Source organism: Otolemur garnettii, unplaced genomic scaffold, assembly GCF_000181295.1.
Source record: "Otolemur garnettii isolate 467f Iridium unplaced genomic scaffold, OtoGar3 scaffold00023, whole genome shotgun sequence".
Lineage (NCBI taxonomy): Eukaryota > Metazoa > Chordata > Mammalia > Primates > Galagidae > Otolemur > Otolemur garnettii.
Genome location: NW_003852418.1, coordinates 22,661,197 through 22,673,645, shown reverse-complemented (window position 1 = coordinate 22,673,645; position 12,449 = coordinate 22,661,197). Strand labels below are relative to the sequence as shown.

The window sequence follows — 12,449 nt, the reverse complement described above, 5'->3', positions numbered from 1 at the left end:
CAACGCCTGGCTATTTTTTGGTTGCAGCCGTCATTGTTGTTTGGCGGTTCCGGGCTGGGGATTCGAACCCGCCACCTTAGGTGTACGTGGCTGGCACCTTAGCCAGTTGAGCTATAGGCGCCGAGCCTCCTTGTCCTCTTAAGAACTAAAAACATCAGCTCTTCACTTAAAGGCTCACAGAAAATTGTGTACTCCTTGCAACTATATTTAAAACAAGTACATTAAAAACATTTTCATTGGTTGGGCATGGTGGTTAACATCTGTAATCCTAGCACTCTGGAAGCTCAAGGCAGGAGGACTGCCTGATCGCATAAGCTGGAAGTCAGCCTGAGCCAGAGCAAGACCTCATCTCTAAAAATAGCCGGGCGTTGTGATGGGCGCCTATAGTCCCAGCTGCTTGGGAGGCTGAGACAAGAGAATCACTTGAGCCCAAGAGTTTGAGGTTGCTGTGAGCTGTTACGCCACGAAAGTGAGACTCTTGTCTCAAAAAAAAAGGTTTTTATTTTTTGTAGAGACAGGGTCTCAACTATTTTGCTGAGGCTAGTCTCAAACTCTAGGCCTCAAGCAAACCTGCCTCAGCCTCCCAAAGTGCTGGGATAATAGGTGTGAGCCACTGCACCCAATCTTTTTTCTTTTTATTTTAATAAAAAGATTTTTGAAATAGCCTGCTAGGCACCTGCTGCTCCCCTTAGAGACTCCACAATGTGCACAAACACCCATGTGGCCAACTTACACTGTCTGCATCTTCCATCCAGGTGTGCTTCCGGTCCTCCTCCTCAATTCCGATGCCAATCACAGCACGCATGACTGCCTGGCAGGTGGCCACACTCCCTGCCCTGTCACATTCCTCGGCATCCTGAAAGAGGGACAAAAAACTCGTTTTTGAGTTTGAAGTCAGAACCGCAGGTGCCAGACAAGGAGCACACCATTTCAGCACGGTGAGAAGTGCAACACGTAGTGCCCAAGGCAGATGCAGTACACCAGGCTGTGTCCAGCACACTGACGCCATCCGCCCTGCCTCCCAGTACCTTGGTGCTTAATAAATACTGAGCGACCCAAACCACATCCATTTCCTCAATAAACTTAAGTAAAAAATTCTTATATATAAAAGGCTATGCTAGGCCACTTGGTAGCTATGCTGAAGAAACTTCTAGAGTAGTAGGAGTAAAGGATAGTCATTCAACACTTGAAACTGACAAGAGGAGGAATCACTCTGATCCAGACAAATGGACCTGCCCAGCAGGGGAGCCCTACACACAGGAGACAGCATCCTAGCTGAGAGACAAATCCCGAAGGCATCCTCTGGGGAGACTAGTCAGTAGGAAAGTACTCCTGACCTAAGACCACACATGAGATGCAGAAATAAGACACTGCAGATTTGAAGAAATAAAGTCAGTCAAGCTGTGCTTGGAGGCTCATGCCTATAACCCAGCACTCTGGGAGGCGAAACCAGGAGGAATGCTGGAGGTCAGGAGTTTGAGACCAGTCTGGGCAATACAGAGAGATCCTGTCTCTAAAGGAATACATTTTTTTTTTTTTTTTTTTGAGACAGAGCCTCAAGCTGTCCCCCTGGGTAGAGTGCCGTGGCATTACAGCTCACAGCTACCTCCAACTCCTGGGCTCAAGCGAGTCTCCTGCCTCCGCCTCCCAAGTAGCTGGGACCACAGGCGCCCGCCACAACGCCTGGCTATTTTTTGGTTGCAGCCATTATTGTTGTTTGGCAGGTCCAGGCTGGATTCGAACCCACTACCTTAGGTGTACGTGGCTGGCGCCTTAGCTGGTTGAGCTACAGGCGCCGAGCCAGGAATACATTTTTTAAAAACTTTAGCCAGGCGTAGAGCCACATACCTAGAGGCACACACCTCTACTCCCAGCTACACAGGAGGCAGAGCTGGGAGAGTCACTAACTAGAGCCCAGGAGTTTGAGGCTGCTATTGAGCTAGGCTGACACCATAGTAGACACAGACCATGGCTCAAGAAAAAACGTAAAAAGGAAAAGAAAAACAAAAATTGAAATTGTCCAAACACAGAAAAGGGCCACATAACTTAACAAAACTGTCCAGGAGAAGCAGGAACATGCAGTGGCATTAAGCAGAGCAGCATCTTTGGGAGGGGAGGGCATAAGGGGAAGATGACAGCACCACCTGGTGGAGCCTGGAGCGGTATGGGACCAGGACCTAGACGGTGGGACTGTGGAGAATGTGCACCAAACTGTTCAGCAGCAGGCTCTGGGGAAGGAGCATGCAGGGACCTACAAAGTCATCTTCCAGCACGGGGCAGGGGAGAGGAGGGTCCTCCTGGGAGAGTAAAGCCAGGAAGTTACTGCACAGAGTATGTGAGAGGCACCTTCTGCAGGCAGAGCTTATTCTCAGAGCATGGCTCCTTGGAGGAAGGTGACAGCGGGGACTCAAGACTGGGTTACATGAGAGGAACATTAGAAAATTCTCTAACCTAGGCGGCACCTATGGCTCAAAATGGTAGGGTGCTGGCCCCATATGCCAGAGTGGCGGGTTCAAACCCAGCCCAGCCAAAAAAAAAAAGTTCTATAGCCTTAAGTCTACGAAAAGTTAGAAGGCAGAGAACAGTGAGAAGCCATGAAACTTCCTGTCGTTTCCTTCAAGGCATGTTCTTTCTGCTAGCAAAGAAGGGCAGCCACACATGTGTGCACCAAAAGGCTTCAAAGGAGTTTACTTGAGACCAACTCCAGGTCCTGAGTCTACCCAGGGCCGTAACAAGAGAAGAGGTGCGTGACTGGATCACCCAGGACCACCTATCACACCTATGACTGCTTCTGTCAGCTTGGGGACTCTTCAGGGCCATCAAGAAGCCCCTGCCCTACACAAGACTCTGCATGCAGAACACTACAGCGCCTGACTACAGCCCACCTGAATCCACTGCTCACGGTTGATCTCTACACCATTGGCCCGCAGAGAAGTGATAGCCCGGTCAATGATCTTCTCCACCATCTGTGTGTTCCCATTGGCCTCCTCCAGTTTAGCAGCAGTGATCCAGATGTGCCGGTCAGTAGGAATGTTCTCACGTGCTTTGTTCAAGACCTTTCGGGCATTTTCATAGGTCTCCAGCCTTGCCAGAGCAAGCCAGAGCTGCACAAAGAGGCATCAGAGAGAAGAGAGCAGCTGACTGAGAAGACGGGATAAGCCAGGCAGTGAACCCACAGCATTGGCCACCAGCATGCCACACAGTTCCTCTTAAAAGCTCTCAAGGTCCACACAGTGGTGTGCGCCTGTCATCCCATCCACTCAGAAGGCTAAGGGGGGAGGATTCCATGAACCTAGAAATTAGACACCAGCCTGGGCAGCCACAGCAAGATCCCATCTCAAAAGAAATCAATAAAAGCTTACAAGGACCATATAAACAGAGCCTGTGAAATGTTCATGGTAGTACTTCTCATCTGATCAATTATTCGTTTATCTCCCAGACTTAACTCAGTGACTCTGGTTAGCACAAAAAGTTGACAAGATTCTTGGTCAAATGTTCACAAATACCAGTCACTTGTACACAGTGTGCCAGACATGATACAAAGTGTTAGGGACAGAAGATGAGAGGGACATGGCTACTGCCCTCAAGGGCTAAATGGACAGACAAGTGTTCAGCCTCCTGGAGTTCTCATGCTCTAGCATTGTTTACTCTGCAACATTCCATCCCCCAAATGTGTATGGGCTCTTTATTTTTATGTAAATAAAAGACTGATTTTGTTAAGAGAGTTTCACAATACCCCTTAGGATAATTAAAGACATACTGGGTATTATAAAACTAAGACTAAAAATCACTGCACAGAATGTTATGATCTGAAATGCTTAAAGTTAGAGAAATCCTACTAGCTGTGTGGCAAAGAGTTGACCCCATGTGGGCTGGCAGGAAAACAGACCAATGTTCTCTATCACCCTGCCACTGTTAGCTCCCATGACAAACTCTGAGATAAATCAGGACTGCCCAAAAATGTTTTCTGGAGTGTCAGGGACAAGCCCAAGTTCTCTCCTGCACTTCCATCAGGGTCACAACTAGCCGAAACCATTGCCCACCCTGCCTAGTGGCCATCACAGAAAAGCATCCTGGGATTCCATACTGGCTCCTACTCACAGAAGTTGCAGCCTGGAGGAGCTCAGTGCTCCTCTACGCCACTTCCAGACACCGACCTTGGGCTCAGGCCTTGGCACAGGTGGTGGCTCTGAACACAGCCAACTTACCTCCACGCTGGTGGGGCAGCACTCCACAGCACGGCTGAGCATGATTCTAGCATCTTCAGGCTCTTCCAATTCAACGGCTGCTTTCCACAAGCGAACTGAGTTTGGGACATGCTCAAGAGCTGGGGAAAGTCAAACAAGAAATCAGGTCATAGAAAAGGGAAATAAAATCAGGAAGCTCATGTCATGAGTGAGCTGCTGCTGGCAGGGGGAGGCGACACTGTTTGGACAGTGTTGCTGTGTACCTGCCCTTCATACCACTCCTTTCAGGACTGGTGACACAAACGAGACAAGTGCAGGGCATCACAAGGTAGCGGAAAGCAAGGCACTATCAAAGTTGCTGGGGTCATATCAACAGGACTCAGTGCACAACCACCACAGGAATAGACCTCAAAACATGCTGAGCAAAAGGAATCAGGCCCCAAAGAGTCTACCCTGCACGGTTCCCTTTATATGAAGTTTGAGGACAAGCAAAACTAATCTTGGCAGAGAAATCAGAAGAACACTTGTCAGGAATTGGGGGCAATGTATGGGGACCAACTGAGAGGTGTCAGGAAACTTTCTGGGGTGACATAAATGTTCTTCACCTTGGGGGCCTGTAGGCCATAGGGGCAAGTGCACTGTGAAGATGACAGACCGTGTGTGCACTTAAGATCTATCGAACTTAGAGCCCAGGCATTGTGGCTCATGCCTGTAATCCTAGAACTCTGGAAGGCCAAGGCAGGTGGACTGCTTGAACTCAGGAGTTTAAGACCAGCTTGAGCAAGAGTGAAACCCCCTTATCTCCTGAAAATAGAAAAACTAGCTGAGTGTTGTGGCAGCATCTGCAGTCTCAGCTACTCAGGAGGCTGAGGCAAGAGAATTGCTTGAGCCCAAGAGTCTGAGGTTGCTTTGAGCTATGACACCACAGCACTCTACCTAGGGCGACAGAGATGATATCTCCAAAAAAAAAAAAAAGAGGCTGTGCACAGTGGTTCACCCTTTAATCCTAGTAATCTGGGAGGCCAAAGTGGGTGGATTGCTTGAGCTCACGAGTTCGAGACCAGCCTGAGCAAAAAAAGTGAGACCCCAATCTCTACTAAAAATAAAAAAAAATAAAAAATAAAAAATAAAAAACTAAGGTAAGAGGATCCCTTGAGCCCAAGTTGGAGGTTGCTGTGAGCTATGATTCTACAGCACTTTACCCAGGGAAACAGCCTGAGATTCTGTCTCAAAAAAAAAAAAAGCCAGGTGTTGTGGCAGGCGCCTGTAGTCTCAGTTATTTGGGAGGCGGAGGCAAGAGAATCACCTAAGCCCAGGAGTTGGAAGTTGCTGTGAGCTGTGTGACACCACGGCACTCTACTGAGGGCAATAAAGTAAGACTCTGTCTCTAAAAAAAAAAAAAAAAAGAAAAAAAAAAGAAAAAAATAGAAAAGAAAAATTACCACTATTAGGAGACCTCATTATTTTGTGTTTTCCCTTAAAATGAAAACACTTAAAACCTAAAAAAAAAAAAATTCAAGAGCAAACTAGAAAGGATTCCCATTGGACAATGGCAGAATAGTCTGGAAGCCAATCAGAACAACGCCTGTGATATACTCAAACTCGTGAGCTATAACAGCATCACAAAGTGTATGACAATGACAACAAAAGACCACAGTCACCTCTGGAGAATGCTGGGGAACAGACCCATTATCCTGAAACCTGAAAGGAGAACAAATCAAGCACCTATCTATCTTTTTGAATACACTCAGAACAACCAAATAGTGGACACAGGAAAGTTCTCCTCTTTAGCAGAATTCTGGCAATAGAAGCAAAAAGAGTGCCAGAGTTCTAATGTCACCCCTTATGAAATGACAGGTGCCGACACTGGTGACTAGCTACTGCCCAAGGCATGTGCACAAAGGCTGGGGGTCCACATGAAGAACACAGGGCCACCACTCCACCTCAACCTCATTAAGATGAGGAGCCAGAGGTGCCCCCCTGCTGTCATCACATCGCCAGGGACACTTCCATGCACCTAAGTAAACAAACAGGCAACGTGATTCTGATGGGGCCTCCAAATCTACCTCCCATTCAAAGAAGACACAGAAACTGAGTTGCACATTAAACAATGTCACTGCAATAGCAAGCAGAATCCAGATACCAGGGATCTACAGGAGACATGACCCAACAACTCCCACAAAGAACCTAGAAAAGATGCATTGGCCAAATTGTGGTGTTCAGAGTTTGTTTAGATCCTACTTCAAACCTCCCCTGCACATGGCCTGTTCACTGACAGGTGAGAGGATGTGAACTGTGGACTTTTTCTAATGATATTAAAAATTAGCACCGTGTTGTTCTTTTAAACATGTATGGTATTGGCTCGGCGCCTGTGGCTCAAGCGGCTAAGGCGCCAGCCACATACACCTAAGGTGGCGGGTTCAAATCCCCAGCCCGGGCCCACCAAACAACAATGATGGCTGCAACCAAAAAATGGCCAGGCGTTGTGGCGGGCGCCTGTAGTCCCAGCTACTTGGGAAGCTGAGGCAGGAGACTCGCTTGAGCCCAGGAGTTGGAGGTTGCTGTGAGTGTGATGCCATGGCACTCTACCCAGGGGGATAGCTTGAGGCTCCGGCTCAAATAAAAAGAAAAAAAAATGCATGGTATTTGGGTTATCTGTAAAAAGACCCTTTTGTTTTTAGAGGTACACATTAAAACATTTATTGATGAAATGCTACTATGTGGGATCTGCCCAAAGACACCCCACTGGAGGTGACAGTGGAACACAGGACATGGCACAGCTGATGCCTGTACAGAAATGGCACAGAGCACACACAGGATCTCCACTTCCTACAGGCTTGAAAATTAATGTTAAAAGGAAACAAATATTACACATGTAAGAGGGTAGCCATCAGAGAGAAAGGGTCAGCCAACGAGTGGGCTGGTGGGTGAGGAGAAGTCACAGGAAACAGAAACAAGCCCAGTGCCACATGCCAAGTGGTGCCAAGGGAGGCTGGCTTGCAGAGACTGCAACATCACTTGGTCCAGGAGCTTCTAAGCCTCTGTTTAAGCAGCAGAGTTCTTTCTTCAGATGCTACTGACCGGCTCAGCGCCCATAGCACAGCGGTTATGGCACCAGCCACACACACTGAGGGTGGTGGGTTCAAACCCAGCCCACCCAGCTAAACAACAATGACAACTGCAAACAAAAAATACCTGGGTGTTGTGGTGGGTGCCTGTAGTCTCAGCTACTCGGGAGGCTGAGGCAAGAGAATTACTCAAGCCCAAGAGTCTGAGGTTGCTGTGAACTGTGACAGCACAGTACTTTACCCAGGGCAACATAGTGAGACTCTGTCTCAAAAAAAAAACAAAAAACAAAAAACAAAAACCAATGTTCCTGACCAAAAGTCCAAAATACAGGGCAGACATGGAGCTCTGCAGTGGGAAGGCTGGGAAGAGCATGGCTAGGTGATGGGGATTGCAGGGAGTTGACAGCAAACAGCCTGAGCTTTTGGTCCCAAGCAGGAAACCAGAACACTTCTAAGGCAGCCCCCAAAAGGTTTTGTTTCTTGTAAACACACAGGTTGAACTTACTGAAAACAGACTTGAGACTCAAACTGCAGAATGAGCAAGCAGACCCACAATCTCTTCTGGATGGGCCACTGGGGAAGCTGGACTCATCAGCACAGGCATTCCCTTTCCCTTTGAGCAGGCAGGGCTTCCCTCCCCACCCATCTATGAAAATCCACCAAGGGCAGCTGACTACGGGCCCCTTCCCTTCTCACAGAGTGGAGCCTCAGAGGAAGCTGCTCAGCTGTGCACCAGACTCCACAATGACGAAGCAATGCCTACCCCAAGATGTTCAGATAAGCGGCCAGAGAGCTAAGATGTATACCCCAACCCCAAAGGCTCACCCACAGTGGGGTTTTAGAGGATACCAAGGTAGGTAGCATGTCAGGGCTTTTCCTCTGGGATGAAAATCTGGCTGTTGCTCCCAAAGCATTTACCACGGAAACAATACCACAGACCCAAGGCCCTGAGTTCTACAGGAGAACAGCGCCTGGGGCGCCTTCCCCTCTAGTGCTGAGGCCCAAAGCCCCAGGCAGCTGAGCAGCCATCCAAGCTAAAGTCTAGGCTGCTCTGACCTCACAGACACAAACACGCTTAAACTAAGTGTGCCAACGTCTAGAAAGGCCAACAGCACAGACCAGTTGCCTTCAGGCTTGTGGGAGAATGCTACGCTCTCCTGTGGAGACACAGGCCCTGGCCAAGAGCCACAGAGTGACTGAGCAGCCTGCTTCCCCCAGGACTTGGCATCACCTGGCAGACCCAGCCCCAAGGCGGAGGGTGCAGCAGCAGCAGCCCACCCAGTGAGAACAGCACAGGGAGATGCAGGACGACACAGGGAAATGAACAAACAGGGATGACACAGGGAAGCTGCCTGTGTCCAAGGCAGATGCCTTCACCCTGTATCCACACTTAGGGCCTCTAAGGAGCTCCTTCCAATAAAGAGACTAGGAAGGAAAAAGTCCACGTGGTTTACACGTGGTTCTGCACATCACACTAGCACCAAGTGCCCTGGTCTAGAATCAAGTTATATCACCTGATCATCCACCCTGGCCAGAAGGCTACACTTCCCTGCCTACCCCAAGATGTGCAGAACACAGCCTTACTGATCATCTGGTAGCACCATGGCACCAAGCACTAGGGGCAATGGCTAGTACACCCAGAGAGACAGGCCTCACCCTTATGGGCTGGATCCTGCATGGACAGAACACTGGGCCTAGGAATCAGCAGGGCTGTCTGAGCAGCTCCCCCATAGTAAGTCTCACTTCCGCTCCTCTGAGCCCTACTGTCAAGAGGTCTAGTTCTTTTTTTTTTTTTTGAGACGGAGCCTCAAGCTATCCCCCTGGGTAGAGTGCCATGGCATCACGCTCACAGCAACCTCCAACTCCTGGGCTCAAGCGAGTCTCCTGCCTCCGCCTCCCAAGTAGCTGGGACTACAGGCGCCCGCCACAACGCCTGGCCATTTTTTGGTTGCAGCCATCATTGTTGTTTGGTGGGCCCGGGCTAGGGATTTGAACCCGCCACCTTAGGTGTATGTGGCTGGCGCCTTAGCCGCTTGAGCCACAGGCGCCGAGCAAGAGGTCTAGTTCTAAGGGAGGATGTGTTGGCCAGGGGGCCACTGCATCCCTGTGCACCAGCCCTGGCTGCAGATGCTGATCTTAACCAAGGCATGACTGAGCTGCTGCTATACTCTGAGGAGGAGACTGCCCAGAGCCCAGAAGGCCCCAAATATTTCCGTTTCCAGGAGACAAATTAATAGGAACAACAGCAGTTTAAAAACCCCAAACCACCAAGGATTCAGACCCTTTAGGGATAAACATTTGGGTCACCTACCCAAGTAAAGAACCCTGACCCAGTGGTTACAGCGCTGGCCACATGCACTGAGGCTGGCAGGTTCAAACCTGGCCCAGGCCTGCCAAATGACAGTGATAACTACAATGAAAAAGTAGTTGGGCATTGTGGCGGGCACCTGTTAGTTCCAGCTACTTAGGAGGCTGAGGCAAAAGAATCACTTAGGCCCAAGAGTTTGAGGTTGCTATGAACTGTGATGCCACAGCACTCTACCAAGGGCAACATTCTGAGACTCTGTCTCAAAACAAAACAAAACAAAACAAATAAGAACCCTGACCAGGTAAAGGACTTTAGGGCCTCATTATCTAGCTCAGAGTCTGGGACCCTATGGGGGGGGGGGGATGGGACACTGGCCAGCCAAGAAAAGAGGCATGAGTAGGGAAGCTGAGTAAGAAAGAGGCATGTCTGTATGCTTGAGTTCACAGAAGTGAAGGAGGAGCAGTGAAAAGAAGCCCTGACCTCCACTGGACACCAGGCACAGAACACATCTGCTTTCCCTGTCTCTTTGCCATGTGTGGGGGTGGGGGCAGCATCTGTCGACATATTAGCTATGTCTCCTCTTCCCCTTGCTTTATCAGTGGAGATAAGCTCCTCAGGTCTCTAAAGATACAGAGCATTCCCAGGGAACTGAATTCATGGCATCATTAACTTCAGCCACATATGGGTGACCCCAGGACTGTCTTCACTTTGGGGATGTCTCCATTAACATCTTAGCCCACAGAAGTGGCGCTAAAACCAATGAAACCAACCACTGCTGACAGGTGTGATACTTTCCAAGGTGCTTCTCAGGGTCAATTATCATGGCGTGTTAGGGTTACTTAGGGAAGGGAGGCTGTCTTAGCAGCAGTAGAGGGAGCAGTGCTGCCAGTTAACACATGTGAAGAAAACACATGCCTGACCTGGCCCAGCCAAACTGCAACAAAAAAATAGCTGGCCGTTGTGGCGAGTGCCTAAAGTCCCAGCTACTCAGGAGGCTGAGGCAAGAGAATCACCTAAGCCCAAGAGCTGGAGGTTGCTGTGAGCTGTGACATCACAGCACTCTACCGCAGACGACAAAATGAGATTCTATCTCTTAAATAAAAAAAGAAACACATGCCTTGTTGCTTGGGTGCAGCTGTGAATAGGTGACCATGAAGAGGCCTGGGGCCACCAACCCTGCAAGGACGATATTTGATGAATCGAGGGCTGTATTGTCCCTGTACCCCAGAAGGATACTTGGTAATGGCTATTGGAAACTGCCACACTTTGTGGGCCAGAGCATATGGTTTTGGTATAAAAAACAACTCCACTTTCATACTTCTGCACTAACTAGTAGATGAACACAGCATGACCCAACAGCACTACTCTGGCCCCTCTAGGGCATTCTCCACACTAGATGTCCACCTTGACCAGAAAGCTTACAAGCTGCACCATCACCACACCCTGGAAAACCGTCTCCCCTTTACAGAGAGACAGAGGCTCAGAGGTCATGTACCATACCCAAGGCCACTCAGTGTCCTTGGGTCTCAGATCCCACCCCAAATACCTGCTCTTGCCACAAAGGACAAGGATATCACCTCTACCTGACTATGTACAGCCCAGAGATGGAAAGACATATGCCCTACACATGCCCCCTTGGGGCTGGCAGGAGGCGGCTTATCAACTTAATTCCAAAAACCAGACCCTTCGAGCACTGAGCCTTGCCTCAGGCACCCCAGAAAAAAGATGTTTTTGAGAAACATTGAAGGGAAAGGGACTGGCCAGGGCTAGGGAGCTGCAAATGCCAGCACAGAGATCCAAGCGAAGGGTGTCCCATCTTAGCACAGTTTCTCTGCCCGAGAGAGCACAGCCAGGAGGCTGCTTCCCTGAAGGCCCAGGATGTTTTTGCAAAAGCATCCCTCAGCACTCCCAAAAGGCCCCACCTCCACAGGCCCCTCTCCTCTCCAAATCTGAAACCAACTGGAAATGATCCCAAACAATCTAGCGGTTAGCAGGGAGTGGACATAAAGACATTCATGACCATTCATCAAACTGTGGCAGGGGGAATTCAGTAGAGCTTTCCTAAATAAATAATGGTAACTACCCAGAGATTAATGTGCTTTTGATCAAAGAACTATTTTCCTGGCTGAAAAAAATAAGCTGATTTCTACAAATCAAGACGGGGCTAATGTTCTGCAATTTCCCTCACTGCTCAGAGAGTGACTCTGAGCATTCCCTGGGTCACAGGGCTGCAACCAAGAAACCAGACCTGACAGAGAAACATACCTTCAACTTTCTGTGCATGCACACACACTCACATACACTCACATGCACATGCATACACACATGCATTCATATGCTCACACGCACCCTTACACACACACACACATGCACTGGCACACACGTACTCTCACATACACTCACATGCACATGTATACTCACACACATAGGATCAGGGACAACTGCATTCACACACACGCACACTACATGCACTCATATGCACACTTGCCCGCACGCATACACATAGGATCAGGGACAACTGGAGAACACAAACCACACACAAGTAGATTTCATCTGCCTCTAACAAACACAGACAGTAAATAATCAGAAAAAATATTTGATAAGAGGTTTTCCACAACAACAATGAAGCCAGAAGCTACCAAAACCTGTGGGATACTACAAAAGCAGTCCTAAGACAGAAGTTTATTGCACTAGGTGCCTACATCTGTAAAACAGAAAGAGAGCACATCAAAAAGTTAATGAAGCAGATAGAGACTTTACCTCCTTCATGTTTATATGGATGGAATTAGAAAATGTTCTTCTCAGCAAAGTATCTCAAGAATGGAAGAAAAAGTATCCAATGTACACAGCCCTACTTTGAAACTAATTCATAGCTTTTATAGGAAT

The 12,449-nt window shown here is 48.7% G+C and overlaps 1 protein-coding gene across 1 annotated transcript in view; it reads right to left on the bottom strand.

Annotated features, from left to right (window-relative positions):
- Window positions 1-12,449, bottom strand: part of PRPF6 (pre-mRNA processing factor 6) — a 63,803-nt gene that overhangs the window by 21,803 nt on the left and 29,551 nt on the right. Inside the window, exons 9-11 of the mRNA XM_023511997.1 lie at window positions 4,209-4,327; window positions 2,886-3,104; window positions 734-856 (exon numbers count right to left, since the gene is read on the bottom strand). Of these exons, the coding sequence (XP_023367765.1) occupies window positions 734-856; window positions 2,886-3,104; window positions 4,209-4,327 (461 nt within the window). The remainder of the gene's footprint in view (window positions 1-733; window positions 857-2,885; window positions 3,105-4,208; window positions 4,328-12,449) is intronic.